Source organism: Peromyscus leucopus, chromosome 2 (genome assembly GCF_004664715.2).
Source record: "Peromyscus leucopus breed LL Stock chromosome 2, UCI_PerLeu_2.1, whole genome shotgun sequence".
NCBI classification, from domain to species: Eukaryota; Metazoa; Chordata; class Mammalia; order Rodentia; family Cricetidae; genus Peromyscus; species Peromyscus leucopus.
The window spans coordinates 52,407,250-52,429,775 of NC_051064.1; the positions used below are offsets into that span (position 1 = coordinate 52,407,250).

A 22,526-nucleotide genomic window follows, 5' to 3' on the forward strand; every position below is an offset into this window, starting at 1 on the left:
CAAGTGAGTTCGGGACAGCCAGAGCTACAGAGAAACCCTGACTCAAAAAACAAACTTGGCAAGTTATATGTCAGGCTTTGCCACTGAGGTAGTGTTTTTTAGACAGGGTCTTACTGGGCTGTCCTGGAACTATGTATGCCAGGCTGAGAGATCTGCCTGCCAAGTACTAGGATTAAAGGCATGCAACACTACATCCGGCTTGCTGTTGAGCATTTTAAACCAGGAAAGCATGCCACCTTGAACATACTGTACTTGAAGCTTTTCACATGTGGGATGCTAACAAGCTGTACAGTACAGGAGTTATTGTACCTTTAGCATTTATTTAGGGGGGACCTTTGGAAAGAGTAAAAATGAAAACACCTACTTGAATAGATCACATAGAATGCTGTGTACGAATATGCTTGCTGGATGGGTCTCAGTACTAGTTTGTGTAGGGCCGGGGTGGGGCCTGGGAAGCTACTGAGAGAGTAAAAAAGGAATGCAGACTGCAGTCGAGCTGCTCTGCCTTCTATTCATTACCATGGCCAGTCACCAGGTAAATGTTTAACAGAAGGTTCACAGATGTGAGTCAGCTTGAACCTAGAAGAAAACTGACTGCAAGATTCAGATAAGCAGTGAAGCAAGAAAACCACACTGAGAATTCCACTGTTGGCATTTCTAAAACATCACCCCGAAATGTCATTCATCATGACTGTCCACTTAAGTAGGGGACAGAACACATTTATTTTACACCACTGATGGAATTTAATACCAGCATTGTCTGGTGGACCACACCAAGACGACTGACTGCCTCCCTGGCACCTGACTGAATTTTCATAATGACGTCCCAGGCACTGAGCTTCCATTAGCCCCTACTACAGGGCCCTTAACCTCGGGCTAGGGGTGTTGCAAGGTTAAAAATGGTGGTGCCACCAGATGTCAGCAGCTTTTGAGCAGATCCCATCCTGTACCTCCACATGTAAGGAGGTTCTCACCATTTGGCCACGTCAATGAGAAGGGAGTGTCCAGGGCAGACATCAGCCTTAATGCTGCCTCAGCACAGGAGGGCTACTCAGGGAGGGTGATCCCTACCTTCAGCCCTGGAGAAAGCTGACTACGAGGGCCTTAAGAAAGGCCAGTCTTGCAAGTTCCTTCCAAAAGTAGCTGAAGGATGAACAAAGGTGGTGTGCTAGTACTTGTTTTCCAAGTATGGTGGTACATGCCTATAGTCCCAGCAACTGAAAATATTACCAGTTTATCCCTTACTTAGCTTCCTGGTATAGCATGCTGCAGTTCCTGTTGTTTCCAGACAGCCCTAGTTGATCTGAAAACGGATTACGCCTCCACCTTTTGAGTACAGGGATTATAGGCATATTCCCAGCTTGTCAAATTCTTACCTTTTTTTTCTCCCCTTTGAGGCAGACAAGTTCTCCCTATACAGCCTCCCAGATTGACCTTAAACTTCACTTTTTTGGGGGGTGGGAGTTCAAGACAGGGTTTCTCTGTATAGCAGCCCTGACTTTCCTGGACTCAACTTGTAGACCAGGCTTGACACATAGAGCTAACCAGAATCTCTAGTCCTGCCTCCACCTCCCAACTCCTGGGATTAGAGGCATGCAAGTGTATGTGGCACTGGGGAATCAAAAGACATGCATGCCAGGCAAGCATTCTACCAATGGAGCTCCAGCCTTAGCCCAAAATGTAAAACTTAGTAATGACTTTATCAATGGAAAGCCTAGGAGAAGGCCTCACTTTCTTGAACAGCCTAGCATCATCATCTTCATACATTATAAATGCTCTCTCCATCTTTGGTTGAAATGTAAAGGACACCAACATGGAATCAATCTATTTTCAGGAGTTTTGTTTACTGTGAAATATTTTTCTTCAGCTAACTGATAAGTATACACATTTCAAGAGACTTAAATCTCAGGTCCTTTTCTAATTTTTCTTCTCAACAGTACATTTCAGTGCCAAATCCTCCTCCAGAGAAGAATGATGCCCAAACTTCAAACCCCATTAGCCACCGAGTAGCTAGTTCCAACCCGAATATGAGAGCTACATTCCCTCAAGTAGGTGTGAACACAAAAGGCAGAGCTCAGAAAGAGGTTAACAACAGAACGTGATTGTGTCACCAGGCCTTGTTCATGTTAGTCTCTGTTACACTATCCCAGGAACTGAATATCAGACTTGAGGTTCAAGAATAATGATTCTCCCTCTCCCTATGAGCACTTGTGGTAAAGTCTTCAGAAAGGTATTAAGTTTATTAAAATCCTTTTTAAAAAACCCAGCTACTGAATATGGCATAGTGACTTATTTACACATTTTATGCTAGGACACAGGTTTTAATAAGCATTTCAAATACGTTTTTCTTCTAGAAATAATAGTATTTTAAGTCTTTTGGTAGAAGATTATTGAAAACATTAAATGACTTCCCCAGTTAAAAGCAGATAAACTAAAGCCTTTGAAATGCACTCTAAATGGAAGCCAGGTGGTGGGTGCTCACACCTTTAATCTCAACACTTGAGAGGCAGGTGGATCTCTGTGAGTTCAAGGCCACCCTGGTCTGTAGAGTGAGATCCAGGACAGCCAGGGCTATACAGAGAAACCCTGTCTCAAAGAAAAAGTTTTAAATGATAACTACTGTTTAAACATGAATTTTAGCAAAATTATTCTTGTGACTTATTCAGACGGTGTCTGCTTACAAAGGCAGACATGAAAAAGTAGCACATGGACACTCCTCCATGTAAGCACATGTTCCCTGGCTGCACTGTAAGATGACTTAGGGTTTCCAGAGCTTCAGGAGTCCGTCTTCACTGTAGGTGGCAATCAGGTTCTGATGTGGGTGGTGTGCAATTCCAATCACATCCTTCTCGTGAACCTAGAACATGGAAAGCAGTCAGGGTGCACAGGTCTCACTTAAAGCACTCTCAAGAGGCCTGGAGAGTTAGCTAGGAAGACAGAAAGAGGCCCTGAGAGGTCATATTCTAAAATGGCACTGCGTAAAGAGGGCTCCCCAGTTCACACCACATTGTGACATAATCAGACAGAAAGCTTTTACTTCCTTAACCCACTATTTGTTATTGTAGCAACTGGCATTAATTACTATTAATTACTCCTCATAAACCAGGCTGTGGCACATGCCTCTAACCCCTGCACTCAGGAGGCAGAGGCAGGTGGATCTCTGTGAGTTCCGGGACAGCCAGGACTACACAGAGAAACCCTGTCTTGGGAGGGAAAAAAAGGGAAAAAAATTGCTCCTCAATACTATCTTCAACTTAGCTGAAACTTTAATAACCTAAAGCTGAAAGTGTCCAAAGCAATCAGTTTGGAAGGCTAACACATGCAAGCAGTCAACCTTCAAGAGGAACGGAGAAAGCCTGTCTCTCCAACCCTCTCCCCCAGCAATTGTGACCTGGCTAGCCAGCTGTCCCCTCTCTGCCCTCTGCACACTCACCCTCTTTCTCTGAAACCAAACTGTCCTATGACACACCTGATTTCTAATATAACACAATTGTTGAACTGTATTTATCGGTAAATACCGCCACGGCATGTTTTCTAAGGAGGTTCACACTGATGACGGCCTCCCTGAGAAGGCTTGTACTTGCGGAGTCCAGAGAACGTGCCTTCCCACAATTACTACTCACCGTCAGCGTTCTCTCCAGCTTGCCAGTGACTGTGCTGAAGCAGTAGAGCACGAAGTCCTCCCCCACACAGTAGATCCACTCACCGCGGGGGGAGAGGGCACAGCAAACGAAGTCACCACCTTCTCTTTTCCCAGAACTGAAGCTTCGGACAATCTAGACAAAAGCCCAACACCAGGTTTGTAGCAGGTCAGCTGCGGCAGCATGCTAATACCATGTCTTTGCCCTAATGAGGGCTTGTGTGCAACAGGGGCTCATGTAGCCAGGCTGGGCTCAAGCTTACTATGCAGCCAAGGTTGACTTTGAATTCCTGATCCTTCTGCCTCCCACCTCCCAAGTGCTGGGATTAAAGGCCTGTGTCACACACCCAGGAAACAATCAACATTGTAAAAACGGACATTTTTACACTGTTATTTTGTACTGTGGTCACTACTGCCAGCTCCATTCATGTTAAATCTTCCTGCCAGAAAATATTCAATAGATAAGCTAACTAAAGTTAAGCAGCAAACAGAAAATTTGAATTCTGCATCCAAGTCACCACCCTCATCCTTCAATTAGTTTAGTGACCATGCTCTCATGAGGAACACCATTACCTCACACACAAGCATTTTCTAAATCAATACACCTCTATAGTTTTCAGTGCTACCCAGACTTATGTTCACCGGTCCGCTCTTAACAGATGTACTGCCCATCCCCCACCCAGGATGGAACACTAAGATTTTGCTTTATGATATACAACATTAAATTCACTTGGGAGACTGAGGCAGGAGGATGCAGAATTCAAGGCCGGCCTAGACTACCCAGTGAGACACAGCTGCTTTCTTCCTACTGGTATCCCATGTTAGCTTGTGTGTTGTTAGATGTCCCAAGAGAGTTATCCACGCTACACTGGACCTCCCTAAAAGGGAACGCTGCTAACTGAAAATCTTCAGGGCAGTTCTAAAGGAGGCTAAAAGACACATCAGAGCTGGGAATGGTGGTGTACACCTATAATCCCAACACTCAGGAGTCTGAGATAGGAAGAGCAAGATACACAGCAAGATCCTGTCTCAAAAAACCAAAAGACAGATGAGATGAAGGATGAAAAAGCACCACACACACACACACACACACACACACACACACACACAGGAGAAAGAATGTACCTCTGCATGTGTGTCTATAAACACATACCGCAGCTTCTACAGCCTAGAACCAGTGAAACCTTGTTTGGTCCCCGTAGGGGCCGGACCAGCCCCGCGCAGAGGCCCCGGGGAGAACTCACCTGGCCCTGCATGTTCATGATGACCACTGTGTTGGAGCGGTTGCACACAACGAAGTGCTCTGGGTTCTTAGGCAGCAGAATCACACTATTGACGGTGATGTCGGTCCCCGCAGTGCTGCCCAAGGACTTAAAGGTGTTTGAACATTCCGTGGTCTTCATATTCCAGATCTACCACAGCAACAGAAAGCGTAACACTAGATTATGAGAATCTCTAAAGTGTCAAGGCTTAACAATTAGGTTTTAAGAAAATCAAATAACCAATACTGCACTACCACATGTATAGTAAGCACTCTTCAGCTTAATAAATAATAAAATGAAAACCACAAACTAAGCAATAAACACCATTTATGATTCAGGATCATGCTATCTTCATAAACAGCCAGAAGCTAGCCCACTGGCACATACCTCTAACCCCAGCACTCAGGGAGCAGAGAGTTCAAGGTCAATCTGAGCGACTATATAACAAAATCCTGTCTCAAGCCAAACAAAATACCAGGCATGATGGTACATAACTGTAATTTCAACCATCAAGAGGCTGAGGCAAAAGGATCCCTAGTTTGAGAAAGAGGACGATATTCTAGATAGCCTGGGAAAGATGGGTGGGGACAGTCACCCAGGGACTGAGGACATGGCTCAGGAAAGTGCTTGCTAGGCACTTCAGTGTGAAGACTTGAATTTGATTCCCAGCAACCACATCAAACCTGGGTGCCAGGAATCCCCTCACTGGGACAGACACAGGACAACCCCGGGGCTTTCCAGACAGCCAATCCATCTGAATCTGTGAATTCCAAGTTCAGTGAGAAATCCTGTCTTAGTAAGTTGAAAGCTGAGCATGGTGGTGCATGCTTGAACCCTCCACCTCACAAAAGAAAACACGAGTAGCATGGAGAAGCAACTGGGGACCACCACCCAATGCTGACCTCTGTTCTGGCCTGAGGTGCACAGTAAACATGTATATATCCACATGTACAAACAAACAAAAAACACTCAAAGGCATTAAAAACAAAAGACATTAGCTTAGCACCCTATCTTGAAAACTCTGATTTGGTGAAGCTGAGGTGAATATGGTAAAAAAATCAGTGTTAGCACATACATGAAACTCTCTTCTGGACTCCAAAAGGCAGAAGCCATTCAGCCACCTGTATTATTTCTCAGTTTTTTTGTTTGTTTGTTTTTCGAGACAGGGTTTCTCTGTGTAGCTTTGCGCCTTTCCTGGAACTCACTTGGTAGCCCAGGCTGGCCTCGAACTCACAGAGATCTGCCTGGCTCTGCCTCCCAAGTGCTGGGATTAAAGGTGTGTGCCACCACCGCCCGGCTTATTTCTCAGTTTTTACCTTGTCCTTCTAGGCTTTATGAACAGAGTCAAGTCAGACAGCCTGAAATGTGTGTGATGTGCTTATAGAAGAGACTGACCAAGGACTGCATGGCATGCTCAGACCCCTCACTAAGGAGCTGGAGGATCCTCTACAGCATACCCCGTGCCCTTTCTCTGTGATGAACAGCTCTGCACAACACAGGTGGCTTCCAAACGCCTGCAAACAGAAAGGGCTGTCCCACTAGATGTCCAGGGTGAACATGGTTACCTGCCAATCTTCTGGAGACCAGCTGCCTAAGAAAAATTCACATCTCAGCAATCAAGTGTGCTAAGGTTTCCAGCAATTTTCTTCTGGCGTTTCTCGACTTTACCAAAAAGTAAGACCCTTTTTATTTAGGATGGCAGTGGTGGCGCACACCTTTGATCCCAGTGCTCAGGAGGCAGCAGCAGGTGGATCTCTTTTTAGTTCAAGGCCAGCCTGATCTACATAATGAGTTCTAGGACAGCCAGGGCTACATAGTGAGATCCTGTCTCAAAAAAAAAAAAAAGTCCATGCGTGTTTGTGCAAGCATAGGCTACATATGTGCAGGTACCTGAGGAGGCCAGAAGGGCACCTGCTCCCCTGAAGCTGGAGATACAGGCAGTTGTGAGCTGCCTGGTAACAGGAAGGATCAAACTCAGTTCTCTGAAGAGCAAGAAATGCTCCTAACTACTGAGCCATTTCCCCAGCCCCTGAAATAACTAAATCTTGAAAGGTATTGAAGAGAGACCCAATACTTTCAGTTGAGATATGTTGGGCAAGGATTATTTGAAAGTTCTGAATTTACTTCTTTTTATTTATGGATACAAATGTTTGACTGTGTGTATGGATATGCACCCTAAGCATACAGTGCCCCAGAGAGACAGAAGAGGGCACAGAACCAGCTGAAACTGGAGTTCCAGATGGTTATGAGCCACCATCTAAGTGCTGGGAACTGAATGGAGTCCTCTGCAGGAACAGCAAGCACTCTGAGTTAGCCGCGGGGCTGTCTCCGCGGCCATTGGTTTTAAGACAAGGTCTTACCTGTACAGCCGAGGCTGGCACTGAACTTGGAGCAGTCTTTCTGACGTGCTCCCCAACTGCTGGGAGGCTCTTATTTCTATGCTTTCTCTCCCTCACTCCTCCTCAAATATTAGGAAAGCGCTAAATTTGGGGAGAAACACGAGAAAGGGGGATCTGTATGATCACTTAGGTGTTTCTGAATTTGATTGTAAGTGGTGGCTAATATTCCTGGGACGACAGATGGACTCCTGTGTGTACCTATGGTGAAGGATCACCACGTTTAGAAGAACTCTTTCCACACATGAAAAGCTTGGATGGTATGAGTTGAGTTATATGAGTGGGAACACCCACAGCATACTTTTAACTCAGGCTCACAGCTGTATCATGACCATCCTGACCAATGCTACCTTCTTAAGAGCAACAGTGAAGCAGACATCCCAGAATGCACCAGTGATGACATTTTACCTTCACAGTGCCATCAGAAGACGCGCTGATGATGTAATGTCCATCTTGTGTAAACGTTGCCTCATTAACAAAGGAGGAATGGCCTCGGAATTCCTTCAGTGTTTTCCCAGATTTTAAACCATGAATTCTATCAAATACAATTAAAAGAATAAGATTCAATATGCTATTTTGGAAGCAAATCGCTGCTTTTTAGATGAATTATAAAAGTATTAAATATTAAATAAGGAATGTACACAGAATACTTTCCATTATGTCAAACAATGAAACAGAATAAATACAAACTGCACAGCAAGAGACTGCAAGAAGCATCAGTACCCACAGGCTTCTGCCCAGACTAGTAACTAAGAGGTTAAGCGGTCTCAACTAGGTCCCAGGAATCTGTAAAGCGGTCCTCTAAAGTGAGGAGGACACAAGTGGCTCCCTAGACCACAGTCTTTGTTTGTTTGTTTGTTTTGTTTGTTTTGTTTTTTGAGACAGGGTTTCTCTGTGTAGCTTTGCACCTTTCCTGGATCTCACTCTATAGCCCAGGCTGGCCTCGAACTCACAGAGATCCGCCTGGCTCTGCCTCCTGAGTGCTGGGATTAAAGGCTTGTGCCACCACTGCCCAGCACATTTTTTGTTTTTGTTTTTTGAATTAATTTATTTATTATATATACAGTGTTCTACCTGCATGTATGCCTGCAGGACAGAAGAGGGCACCAGATCTCATTACAGATGGCTGTGAGCCACCACGTGGTTGCCAGGCATTGAACTCAGGACCTCTAGAAGAGCAGCCAGTGTTTTTAACCTCTAAGCCATCTCCTTAGCCCCCCAATTTTTTTTTTTTGGTTTTTCGAGACAGGGTTTCTCTGTGTAGCTTTGCGCCTTTCCTGGAGCTCACTTGGTAGCCCAGGCTGGCCTCGAACTCACAGAGATCCGCCTGGCTCTGCCTCCCGAGTGCTGGGATTAAAGGCGTGCGCCACCACCGCCCGGCCAATTTTTGTTTTTTAAGACAGAGTTTCACCAGGGAGTCCAAGCTTTCACCTCCACACCCAGCTTCACAGAGCACACATTGAGAACATGAAACACTGCTATTTCACCCTTTCCAATCTCTTCTGGATAAAGAATGCTGTGCCACCCAAACCTGAGGAAATAAGGAAGGTCTCACATACCCTCGCTCTCCATGTCACCCACCCTGGAAACAGCATTAAGAATTACTAGTGAGGGGCTGGAGAGATGGCTCAGCGGTTAAGAGCACTGTCTGTTCTTCCAAAGGTCCTGAGTTCAATTCCCAGCACCCACATGGTGGCTCACAACCATCTGTAATGAGATCGGTGCCCTCTTCTGGCCTGCAGGCAGACATGTAGGCAGAACACTGTATGCATAATAAATAAGTCTTTAAAAAAAAAAAAAAAAAAGAATTACTAGTGAGCCGGGCGGTGGTGGCGCACACCTTTAATCCCAGCACTTGGGAGGCAGAGCCAGGCGGATCTCTGTGAGTTCGAGGCCAGCCTGGGCTACCAAGTGAGCTCCAGGAAAGGCGCAAAGCTACGCAGAGAAAACCTGTCTTGAAAAAACAAAAAAAAAAAAAAAAAAAAAAAAGAATTACTAGTGTCTTCTTCTGCTGGGGCCTTTTATTTAATTGTCACGAGGACAGTACGGCATTCCTCTTACCTTATTGTTTGGTCAAAAGACGCACTAAGGATCTGACTGCTATCCTTAGAAAAGCTCAGACAGGTGACACCTTTACTATGTGCCCTTTCAAATCTTCTTAAACACTGTCCACTCTGAATCTTCCACACCTTTATGGAGAAAAGAAAACTGTGAATAAAGTGTTAGCAGGTACAGTTCACAAGGCAGTACTAATACATCAAGGCAGCATCAAAGATGCATACTTACAGTTCAGTCTAGCATGTCTACTGAAGCAGTCCAATGATATGGACTCCTTTGAAACCTTGAAACTCTTCCCTTATAAATTATTAAAACAAAGATTCAAAACTCGGTGGTGAACTTGAGAGATGGCTCAGTAGTTAAGAGCACTTGCTGCTTTTGTAGAGGGCCCAGGTTCAATTCCCAACACCCGCATGATGGCTCAGAACTACCTGTAAATCTAGTCCCAGGGGAATCTGATGCCCTCTTCTGACCTCAAGGCACCAGGCACACAAGTGGTACACACATATACATATGCAGGCAAAATACTCATACATCTAAAATAAGTAAGTCTTAAAAGACAAACAAAATACAACCCAGTGGTGAGAGCGCTTGTCTAACATTCGCAAGGCCCTGAGTTCAATCCCCAACACCACAAAAAAAATAAAATAAAATAAAATAAAAATAGTAGCCAAGTCCATTAAGCAGTGACTATTTCCATATTTTACCTAGTCCTAGGTACATTATCAGCAACTAAAAATAAACCACAGCTAATGGGCTGTATGCTATCCCCTTTAATATAGATGGATAGATGATAGATAGATGATAGATAGGTAGATAGATAGATAGATAGATAGATAGGTAGATACATACATACATACATACATACATACATACATACATAGAAAGAATCAACCTGTAATACATAACATACAGTGGCTATAACCAACAGACATGGACAGATTTGAACTGAAGTGCCAGATCTAATTTACCAACTGTGCGACCTTAAACATGTTAATAGACCATCCCAGACGGAATTGTTAGTAAAATTGAAAAATTAAAAAAGAAAGAGGACTTAGCATCCAACTGATGTTCAATATGAGTTATTTTGGTAGTGAATGTCATGTGTATCACACCATTAAAAAATTTGAAAATATCTAAATGCAAGCACTCTTGGCACTGATCCATACCTTAATCTTTCCATCTTGGGCCCCAGTTGCTAACATTTCAGTGTCTCTGCTGAAACACATGCAGAGGACAGCATCATCCATCATCATGAAGTTATCCTGGGCCTGGTACTTAAGATCCTAAAGTAAGTAATGGTAGCAGTTATTAAACTAACACAAAACCAAACCACTGTCCCAGCAGCGCCCCCAGAACCCTGGACGTTATAGAAGCCAGGGGTTCTGGGTCCCTGAGCTCTGGTCCTCACACCTGCACAGAAGTGTTCCAACCACCGGGCCATTCCCCAGCCCTGCTATGCATGCTGTCATCTCTTTAAAATAGAACGCTCCATTAAAAGAAATAGGAAAATGGACAAAGAGGCTGGGAAGTTATTGTCTTACAAGCATGAGGACCTAAATTCAATCCCCAAAACTCATGTGGAAAACAAAACAAAACAAAACAAAAAACCATGGTGGGGGGCCTGGAGAGATGGCTCAGATGTTAAGAGCACTGGCTGCTCTTCCAGAGGACCTGAGTTCAATTCCCAGCAACCACATGGTGGTTCACAACCATCTATGATGAGATCTGATGCCGGTATACATAATAAAAAAATCTTAAAAAAACAAAACAAAAAAGCATGGTGTACATCTTTAATCCCAGAGCTGGGAAAGCAGAGCTAAGTCTGAATCTCGATGACCATCCAAGCTGGCCTATTTGAGGAGTCCCACCCATGTCAAAGAACAAGGTGGACAACAGCTGACCAACACCACTCCGGTTTGCTCTCGTCACCACACAAACACACACACATGTACATGTGTACCTGCACACACTCACACACACACACACACACACACACACACACACACACACACACACACACACACACACACACACGGGGAGTGGGGTCATAGACTTCACAGAACTAAAAACTGCGGTGGCTATTTACATATAACTTTACTCATATGAAAACTACAATTAGTACTACAGTTAGGTGAGCCTGGCAACAATCTTAAGGGACTTGTTAATAGATAACGACTCATTCCATGCAATGCAATGTAATGCAGCAGTTATTTCAAAAACACTACAAAGAGGAACCGAGGGGCAGAACACAGCGCATGGCATGTGTGCTGCCATCTGTGTAACATTATTAAAAGGACACAGAAGTAACTGCTGACACACACAGAGCATTCCTGGAAAGCTGAGAAATGGACAACCCTGGCTCAACAGGGAAGAGCCCTGACTAGCTCAAGGCTGAGATCAAGAGTGGGGACTTTACTTGAAGACCTCAGGACACTTTCTGAATATTAGATAGACATGTACTCATTCAAAATAACTTGTAAAAAAGCGTTTTCAATTTTCATAAAAACCCATGAAAAGTACAGATAATAAAGGTCTTCCCCCATTTTAATCAAAATTCAGTAACTTAAAAAATGAGTCAAGATCCTTCTTCAATCATTCATCTAACTCAAAAATAAGACATAATTAACTGGAAATTAGCAATTCTTCCTTAAAAAGTTAATGCATCTGAAATACTTACTTTCCTGATTTTTCCCGTAGTGAAGTTCCACACTTCAATGAATCCATCCACAGACCCAGTGACCAGATACTGACCGTCTGGAGAGAACCGAGCACACTCCACATGGGATTTCTGACCAAACTGTTTCAAGTGGAACAGAGAAAACTGAGAGTTCATCTAATGGCCTTAAAACAAGGCCCATTTCAGCCTTTTGAGACCCCTGCCCTTGCACAGCGTCACAGATGGCTCGTACTGCGGAGTACTGCAGGGCGTTTCTACACCTGGACCCGGGGGATGCTTTCTCTGAGCAGTTTTATATCTAAACCTTGTTGCTGTTTTAATGAAATTGTTTCAAAAAAAATAAAAAAATTGGGGAAGTCCACAAAGTCCTTTCAAAGATGATTTCACCATGTGGCCTAAGCTGGCCAAGAACTCAATGTAGCCCACATTGTTCTCAAATTTGAGACCTTTCTACTTCAGTAACCCCTAAATGCCGAGATTACAAGCATACATCACCACATATAGCTGGAAAAAAAATTTTTGTTTTAACATGAGATGTAGAACAAATAATTCAGTTAACTCAAACCATAACTTTCTGCCAGAGTCAGCTATTAGAATGGCTTTCCACTTACATATTAACATGACTTAATGTTTCTGCTGTGTCTGGACGGAAGGGAGAACTCATTTTCAAAATAAGAGTATAAATAAAACTTTCATCACGGAGAGATGGCTCAGCAGTTAAAAGCACTGACTGTTCTTCTAGAGGACCTGGGTTCAATTCCCAGCACCCACATGGCAGCTCACAACTGTCTATAACTCCAGTTCCAGAGGAACTGACATCTTCACAAACATACATGCAGGCAAAGTACCAAAATAAAAGTAAATAAAGTTAAAAAAAAAAACCAAGAATGCTCTGGCAGATTTTGGGCTGTTGCTCCTCTCTTCTCTCCTCTCTCCCAGCCAGACTATTCAAGAAAAAAAAAAAAAAAAAAACTTTCATCACTATTTCACAACCTTTACTGAATCGTGTGATGTCGAAGGGCTGCAGATGACGGCTCCGCAGTGAAGAGACCCTGCTCATTCTGCACAGGGCCTGGACTCAATCCCCAGGACCCACACGGCACCTCAGAACCACCCGTGACTACAGTCCCCAGGGACCCAGCGCCAGCTTCCAGCCTCTTCAGGCACCAGGCACGCATGTGGTACACAGACAGATATACATGCACACAAAACACCTATACACAATAAATAGACAGACAGACAGACAAAGTGAATCTTTAGGGGAAAACCTAGGACTAATGTCAGGAAGACCACAGGACAGCAGACAGATAACAAGAGAAGACTAATGTTGATTTTTCTTTCCTTTTTTAGTGCTGGAATGTAGACCCAGTCCACACATACTAGGCAAGTGCTCCACTACTGAACTATCCCTAGCCCATATTGTTGAGACTGGCCTTGAAAATGAGTCTTCCTACCTCAGCCTGCAGAGATTACTGGAAATTATTTATTTATTTATTTTTTCAAAACAAAGTTTTTCTGTGTAGCCCTGGCTGTCCTGAAACTCATTTGTAGACCAGGCTGACCTTGAACTCAGAGATTCGCCCGCCTCTGCCTCCCAGTTGCTGGGATTAAAGGCGTGCACCACCACTACTCTGCTGTCTAGATCTACTTAATGCATAGGGGTGGAGGTGGGGATGCAAAATGTTCATGCCAGAAAAATTCTAGCCTGGTGGCACCAATAGAATAATTTCTAACTGAATGAAGTCTTCAACTCAGGTAAATAAAGGTACTGCTCAAAAACATTATCACATGCAAGTTGGAACACAGTGCAGAAAAGACAAATGCAAAAGACTGAACCAAAGTCAGAGTTAAGAACTATGCAATAACCTTGTGTGTGTATGTGCAGTACAGTATATGCATGTGTACATGTTCATACATGTGCACTCACCCATGCATGCTCATGTGGAGGTTAGAGGTCAAGGTATCCTAGTCTACTTCTCTCCATCTTATTCTTTTTTTTTTTTTCCCTTCGCGACAGGTTTCTCTGTTAGCTTGCGCTTCCTGAACTCACTTGACCCAGCTGGCTTGAACTCACAGAGATCCGCCTGGCTCTGCCTCCTGAGTGCTGGGATTATCCACCTTATTCTTCAAGACAGTCTCTCACTAGACCTGAAGCTCCCCATATTCTGCTAGAAGGACTTGTTAGCCCCCAATATCTGCCTCCCTCTCGCCCAACACTGGGCTTACACATGCATGCTGTCACACTCAATCTTATTCGGGCACTAGAAATCTACTCCTCATCTTTGTACAGCAAGCATCTTATCCAATGAGCCTTCTTAACCCCTTGAATATGCAGCGTTTTAAAATCCATTCATTCAGTGAGAGCACAAAATTAGAGAAGCTAAGGTATACACTTACCTCTCATTCTGGGAACTGAACTATTTGTGCCTTTTCCTAAACCAGTTTCCAAACACAATCGAGGTCTAAGGATAGCTCAGTGGTAGGTTGAGGTTCCAGGTCTAATCCTTGGCATGGACTCACACAGTAACTAAGTAAGCCAGAAGGCAAAATTACCTTCCTTAACATCAGAGTCAGCTTTACAATCCACGGCTGGCCCTTCGCCCACTACATGAGACTCGGCACAAATGTTCAATAGGACAAATGTTTAATAGAAAGTTCATATAGTCCCAGATTTAACCAGAGTGGGCCATCTTTCCAAATATGGGATTATAGGCTAGGTGTCAAATACACACTGACTTGTGTATACACGACCTGTACCCCAATGGACACCAAGAGAACCCCGAGTACTGTCAGAGCTCTCCTACCTGGTACCCAGCTCCTGCCAACAGGGCCTGGCTCTGCACATGATGAGTTCTCAACAACTGATGACCAACTGTTAAGTGCTTATCAGATCCTACCTTAATGTGCCTGCTCAGCTGCGTGGGAAACTTTTCTTCTTCCACATCTTTGACAGCTGCTTTGCCTCGAAACAAATCTATGGTCATACCAGGAGGAAGCAAGCCCTGGTGCTGCTGCCACTTCAACGCCTGTGAGAAGAGAAACACGGCAATCTGAGTGACACTGGAGAGCCAGGAACGCTGCTCAGGCCAAACCACGCCTGAAAGAGTGAGGTCCAGGGGAGACTACGCTTCCCGTCACCTCCATCTCCCACTATCAAACAGTCTACGGTTCAGTGAGTCCAAGAGCACGGACTTTTCATGGAAGACTCTGAGAAGCAAAAACCTTTATCTCACTCCCATTTCCCTTTATTATAAATAGAAAGTTGAGCAGGGCCATGGTGGTGCACGCCTTTAATCCCAGCATTCCGGAGGCAGAGCCAGGTGAATCTTTGTGAGTTCAAGGCCAGCCTGGTCTACAGAGTAAGATCCAGGAAAGGCACAAAGCTACAGAGAAACCCTGTCTCAAAAACCAATAAATAAATAAATAAATAAATAGTTGGGAAGCAGGATTTTCCCAGAGTTCCAAGACTCAAAACCAGCCACTAATAACATTTTGCAATAATTCCTTCTAGTCATTTTCCTCTCACATGATGTGTTTAATTGCCCTATTAGTAATTATGCTATATACTAAATTTCTAATCTATTATCACATACTATACATATGCATGTCATATGTATTAGGAATTGCGAAGCTATCATTTTAGCAGCTATAAAATACACTCCTTACTGGATGTTTTCAGTTTACCTAGTTAATATATTAGTGAACATTTGCACTGCTTCCAAATGGTCACCTGATCTAACAAATGCCATCCTGAACATCTCTAACCTGGGGTGCTTTGCACTCGCAATGGATGTTTTTGCCAACCTGACATACAAACCAGTCATCTGCAAGAGGGAACCTCAAGTTAGGAATTGCCTCCATCAGACTGGCCTGTGGGCAAACCTATGGGCATTTTCTTGGTTGATAATGATTTAAGGGCCAAGTCCACTATGGGCAGATGGTCTAAGGTTGTATAAGAAAGCAAGATAAGTCGACAGTAAGCAACAAAACTGACTGATTTCTACTTCAGTTCCTACGTCCAGGTTCCTGCTTTGAGCTCTTACCCTGGCTTCCCTAGATGCTGGTAGAGTATATAGTGAAATAAATCCTTTCTTCTCTAAGTTGCCTCCATCTCCCAAGTGTTGGGATTTGTGCACGTGCACACACATACAAAATCTCACAGCAGTGCCATGAATACATATATTTTTTTTTATATGTCAGAAAATAAAGGCTCACTGTTGGTTTTGGTTGGGAGCAAATCTATAATCTCACGCACAGGAGCAAAGTCTGTCTGACCAACCCAGCGACAGCCCCAGTTTGACAGGACCACAGAGCTGGTAAGAGTTGGATTCTATGGAGCATGGACACTATTCCAAGTTCCCCAGCACATTCTAACATAATTCTAAATGATGCTAGAGATTACGTCCTGAATGACTAGTCTACATTGCCGCTCCAGGAAGAGGAAGGGTGGCTTGTCTGTCACAGCTGCTGAGCAACCAGCCTTGTGGGTAGGCTCTACTCCAGGCTGTGTCATGTCCTTAGCTCAGAAAGAGTACGATCAGTCCATGTGAGTCTAAATAGGTAACAAAATTTATTAAGATATAAATTGAGGAAAAATACACTCACAAATACAGAACGGAGTAGACAGCAGAAGTCGTCCTCTGATCTGACTGGGAGTGATTCCACCTCGTGGGCAGGGGCAGGGAGAAGGGTTTGTGACCCTTCTCCAACTCCTCATAAGAGGTCACATACAACAGCAGGAAGGAAGCACCGCCTCCTTTGGGCCCTATAGCCCAAGGTCATGGACAGAGCAAATAGCACTACACAGAAATATGCCTAATACACAGGAAACAGTACCAGGAGTTCAGGGTAATTTCAGTCCTCCAGGCATTCATTACCTGTCCCAGCAACGCCATGAGACGAGATGGAGGCACCACACTGACTTCCCCAGCTAACGCCTGGGCAATTGCGGCTCTCCTTTTCTCTTTGCTACTTCCATCCGGATATGCCTGGAGGGAGGGGAGGGGAAGAGGTGGCATCATTTCCAAGGAGAAGCAAGGCGTGAGTGTATATATTAAAGCTAGCAGTTAAGAGCGTGTACTGGTCTTCCAGAAAACCAGGTTGATTCCCAAAACCCACATTGGGCAGCTCACAACTGCCTATAACTACAGCTTCAGAGGAGATTCAATACCTCTGGCCTCCTCAGACTCCTGCACACAAGTACACACGTACGTACATACATACTCATACATACTTACACAGACACACAGACACACACAGACACACAGACACACACACACACACACACACACACACACATACACGAATATAACAAAAATTTTTTTTTTTTTCAAAAAACAAAGGAAATAAGACATTCCAAGAGGAAAACATGAAAATAAAATATCCAGGTAACAGGTGATGAATTAAACCAATTTAGTGTTTTAAAGTAACTTTCCAATTCTTCACACTTGCGTTTCTGAAGTATGGATGAGAGCTGGTATCACCTATCTGTATAATCTTTCCTGAAAAGCCCAGGTAAGCCCCAAAGATAGAGGTGGGGTTCTAGTTTCTCGAGTATTTGCAAGGTCAAATACTCATATTCTCCAGAAATCTAACCTTCTATTACAAGTTCCTATACATTCTCCCCTTCCTTTTATTTTGACAGCCCTCCAGTGGAAGTTGAAACTATGTTTGTGTGTGTGTATGTATGTATGTATGTATAAAATGATGCATTTCTACATCTCATCGGTGGATGAGATCACACTGTGGGAAAAGCACGATGAAATGAGTCTGAGTCCCACGGTGGAAGAAAAGAACCAGCTCCTGGAAGTGTCCTCTGACCTCCACACAGGTACACCCATACACACATACACAAACACACAGAAATTAAAAACAGGATCTTTGCAAGGGCACATTATTTAATTTTCACAATTGACAAAGACATCTTTTCACTACCATATCCTTACCTCACGAGGATCGAAGTAGGACCTGGCTAAGAGGTTTTCCAAATGAATATAGCGCTCTGGCTGTGTCTGCTTCAACATAATCATGGGGTCTGTCTGTCTCAGCAGTGACCTGGCAGCACCCAGCTCACGGAGTTCTATCAGTTCCAGAACCACCTGGACAACGGCAAGAAAATACATCCTCTTGATCAGTCTTTCTTTTCTTTCTTTTCCGGCCCCCCGAGACAGGGTTTCTCTATATAGCCCTGGCTGGCCTGGAATTCATATGTAGACCAGGCCACCCTCACCTCCCAAGTGCTGAGATTAAAGGTTTGAAGCATCACACCTGGCTTGTTGTTTTATAATAAATAATTTGATGTTTGTCCTGGGGTCTTGGTCTAGACCTTATAAAACCCTTAGAATTCCACTAGTGACAAAATTACCTGCTACTCCAGAGCCCCTTGAATAACACCCAGGGCTGTGCTAAAACAGTGCCTTGGAACAGAGACTGGTTACCAGAAAAGCCACATTATTAGGTTAAGGTTTTTAGCCAGCCCCACCTCTGAGGCAAAGAGCCAATGCAGAGGTGGAAGACAGAGACTAAGCTGAAAATTGTATTGACCAACAGGATTATATAATAAAACCACAACAGAGCCCTCGGGCTGGGGATTTGCTAGGTGGTGGGTGGCACAACCCTTTCCACTGAGACAGAACCAAAGTTCTACGTGCAGGTCTCTCAGACTTCGTTCTTTCTGTCTTCTCCTTTGGCTAGTTCTGATGTGTGTCCTGATAACAAGACTCTAATCACACAAATACCGAGTTGTTCTAAGTTCTATGGATCATTCTAGTAGATTATCAAATTTGAGCACATCATGTGAGTCCCCAAATTTAGTCAGTTGGTCAAAACCTTAAATGGCCTAAAGTCAGGCAGCAGTGAGCCATGGGTTTAATCCCAGTGCTCTGGAGGCAGAGGCAGGTGAATATGAATTTGAGGCCAGCCTGGTCTACAGAAACAGTTCTAGGATAACCAGAGCCACACAGAAAAACCTGTCTTCAAAACAAAAAACAAAAACAAAAAAAAAAAAGAAAAGAAAGGAAAAAGAAAAAAGCTTAAGTGGCCTAAAGATGACACACACACACACACACACACACACACACACACACACACACCCCATCCCCACTCCCTCACCCCAACCTGCCACCCAAACACCCCAACACAGAGTAACTAGTATCTAAAGTAAGGGAGATCTATGTCAAAATCAGTGGCCTGTGCTAATTCCAGATGGCCAGTGTTTTAACTGAATCACATTATATTATTTGATATTAGAATATTTCTCTCTTGCACTCTCTTTAGTTTTTTTTATTTGGGACAGGGTCTTACTCTATATCCCTGGCTGGCCTGGAACTCACTATGTAGATCACCTGATCTCAAACCAGCATGCTCAGCTCACCTAAAAAGCATTTTCAGTTTCCCTGGATTTGAACCTCAAAACCATACCAAGAAATAATTTCAATTTAGAAAAATCCTGAATCTTCAAAGAAGGAAGAAAAAAATACACTGTTGAGTCTTTAACGATGTGCATTTACAGTCAGTTATATCTCTTGAGCTCTTGAAGGAAGGCTCACTGATACTTCCCAATTAAGGGACCAACCCACAAAGCTCAGGAACATCACTTCACTCTTACCTGTTCATAGAGATCAATAAGGGTTTTGTCTGGCAATTTCAGAGACTGTATAGCCTGTAAAACAGTATCCCAATGGCCACTATTAATATCAGCCACGAAACTTTCAATGCTGTCCACAGTATTGAGAGAGACAGTAGTCTCTTCCTGCAAGGTGGCCAACGCTCGATGTAAACTGTTCTCCTTCAAATACTGCATGATAAGACGAATCACACTGAAAAAAAGAAAGAAAAAGCCATCAGTTCAGAGATCTCCAGCCGTCGGAGGTCAAATTAATCCTTTTGGATTAATTCTCCTGATCCTTTTGGGTTAATTCTCCTGATCAGTCCTTTTACTACCCACCTTCCATTCAATTATGAGAGTAAAACTTTGCAAAAAAAAAAAAAAAATCACAGAATCAAGGTTTCAAAGGACTTCCACCTACAGATAGGAGAGCTGGGATTCAGAAAGGGGAATCATTTGCCCAGTGTCTCCCACTCAGAAAGGAAGCTGGTAGCCATTATTATTCTGATCACTGGGTTTACTAGACATTTGTGTGAGACACTTTAAACCTCCTACAATAATCAATGATTTTTTTTAAATACCTGGACAGGTGATGGCGGCGTACACTTTAATCCAAATTTTAAAAAAAATGACAAGCCAGATAGACAGACAGACATAGATAAAATCATGTACATTGCTGTAGGAAATCTTGGTCCATTTAAAAACAAACAAACAAACAAAAAAGGCAACAAGCCAGATAAATACATAAATATCTATATTGCTGTAGAAAATCTTGGTCCGTTTAAAAAGAAAAAGGCAAATCAAATAAATAAATAAGATCTACATTGCTATAGGAAATCTTGGTCCATTTTAAAAAATGACAAGCCAAATAAATAAATACATATAAACACATCAATAATACATACATATATACATACATACATACATACATACATACATAATAAGACTGCATTGCTGAAGGAAATCTTGAACCATTTTTAAAAAATGACAAGCCAAATAAATAATAGGTAGATAGATAAGAAAGAAAGAGGGGGGAGGAAAGGAGGAAGAGAGGGAGGGAAGGAGGGAGGAAGGAACGATGGATGGACTGATTATCTAAATTGCTGTAAGAAATCTTGGTTCGTTTAAAAAATGACATCTTCCTACCCACTTCTTTAGTGCTACGGATTATAGATGTGCACACTGCACGCCGGGTTTCCAGCCTTAAACAATACACAGCAGGTCTCAGTCTCAGTCGATTTAATAAACCTACCCCTTCTGCAGATCTTCAGGACAGATCTACCTCCCCTGCACTCCGAACACAAATGTCTGCTAATTACATTTACTTGTTAGCAAGTAAAGGCAGAGAGTGGAATCCTGGAGAAGTCCACCAAAGACTCTTCAATCAGTAGTAACTCCACGCCCGCCTGGCCCCTCGCCGCCCCCGTTCACTAAGCATCATTCTTCTGCCCCAGGACTCAAATTTTGTCTCTCTGTCCGCACAGGGGCTCTCCATCTACAAGCTGCAAACCAAAACTCGGCGCCGCAGTGGGTTTGAGCAAACAGTAGAAGCCTTTATGGTAACTAGTGCTGGGACGAGGAGGAAAGGCGGCCTCACGGGCAGCCTGGGGGCTGGTCACACCGGCGGCAGAGTGACGGCTGGGTGGGCAGAGGGAAGCACCGCAATCAGGTCTGCTCAGTGCACCTCTACAGCCCCACAACCCGGCCGCGGGGCTCCGGGCTTCCCGCCCCGGGAGCTGCTCTCCCGCGGGCACCCGGAGGCGGGCGGCCGGCCAACCGGGAAGGTCTCCGGGGCCGCAGCCTCCGGCGCACGCGCGGCCCCCTCGGACGCCCTCTCCAGCACCCTCCAGCCCACGCCACCCCACGCCGGGACAAGCCACGGCAGTACTCACTCGGAAGACTCGATTTCGATCGACATAGCGGTATCGCTCCGGGTCCAGGCCCCTCTCGGTACAGACCGGGTCGCACACCGCTTCACGACACCTCCGGCGGCCGCCTTGCGTCACTTCCGCTCGGCTCCGGTCTCTGGGCGAGGACGGAAACGTAGGGGTTGCGCCGTGCGTGAGGGACAGGGCCTAGCGTGCTTGTCAAAAGTCTGTCCGGGGCTGGAGAGCCAGACGGCTCAGAAAGTGAAGGCAACTGCCGCCGACCCTGGCCACCTGAGCTCGACCCTGTGGCCGGGTTGTGACTGCACGCTAACAGATAGCAGAGGAGTCTCTATATATGGTTTGGCTGTCCCGGAACCCAGAACCCTGCCTTCCTGGGATTAAAGGCGTGTGCCACCTCCTGCCTCCGCCTCCCTAGTACTGGGATTGCCCTGAGTACTGAGATCCTCCTGCCTCCGCCTCCCTAGTACTGGGATTGCCCTGAGTACTGAGATCCTCCTGCCTCCGCCTCCCTAGTACTGGGATTACCCTGAGTACTGAGATCTCCTGCCTCCCTCCTAGTATGATTGCCCTGAGTACTGAGATCCTCCAGCCTCGCCTTCCTAGTACTGGGATTACCCTGAGTACTGAGATTCTCCTGCCTCTGCCTCCCTAGTACTGGGATTACCCTGAGTACCAAGATCCTCCTGGCTCCGCCTCCCTAGTACTGCGATTAAAGGCGTGTGCCACAACCAACCCGTTGGGTGGCGTACACATTTAATCACTGGGAGTTCAAGGGCAGCCTGATCTACATAGTGAGTTAAGAAACAGCCAGAGCTACATAGAGAGACCCTGTCTCAAAACAAAACAAAACCTTAAAATTATTTTCATTACATTTTATTTATTGTGTGAGTATGTGCACTATGTATGGGTGTGTGTGTACATGTGAAGGACAGAGGATAACTTGAGAGGAGTTGATGCTCTCCTTCCACTATGTGGGTCTAAGGGATCAAACTTGG

The 22,526-nt window shown here is 44.5% G+C and overlaps 1 protein-coding gene across 1 annotated transcript; it reads right to left on the reverse strand.

The window, feature by feature from the left end:
• Positions 1-1,825: 1,825 nt before the first annotated feature.
• Smu1 (SMU1 DNA replication regulator and spliceosomal factor) lies at positions 1,826-21,647 on the reverse strand. The gene is made up of 12 exons (XM_028884054.2): positions 21,535-21,647; positions 19,643-19,853; positions 17,982-18,134; positions 16,914-17,024; positions 14,934-15,062; positions 12,037-12,156; positions 10,526-10,642; positions 9,360-9,487; positions 7,707-7,833; positions 4,885-5,052; positions 3,624-3,776; positions 1,826-2,857 (listed from the first exon to the last, which is right to left on the reverse strand). Exons 1-12 carry the CDS (start codon positions 21,558-21,560, stop codon positions 2,759-2,761), a joined length of 1,542 nt encoding a protein of 513 aa, XP_028739887.1. The 5' UTR covers positions 21,561-21,647; the 3' UTR covers positions 1,826-2,758.
• Positions 21,648-22,526: the final 879 nt, after the last annotated feature.

Bases quoted from the DNA above. Each gene is read 5' to 3' on its own strand.
- Smu1 (XM_028884054.2), bottom strand. From the start codon at position 21,560: ATGTCGATCGAAATCGAGTCTTCCGA. The intron at 10,643-12,036 runs GTAAGTATTTCA...TACTTACTTTAG, and splicing joins CTACGGGAAAAATCAGGAAA to GATCTTAAGTACCAGGCCCA. The intron at 3,777-4,884 runs GTGAGTTCTCCC...GCTTTTGTCTAG, and splicing joins TCATGAACATGCAGGGCCAG to ATTGTCCGAAGCTTCAGTTC.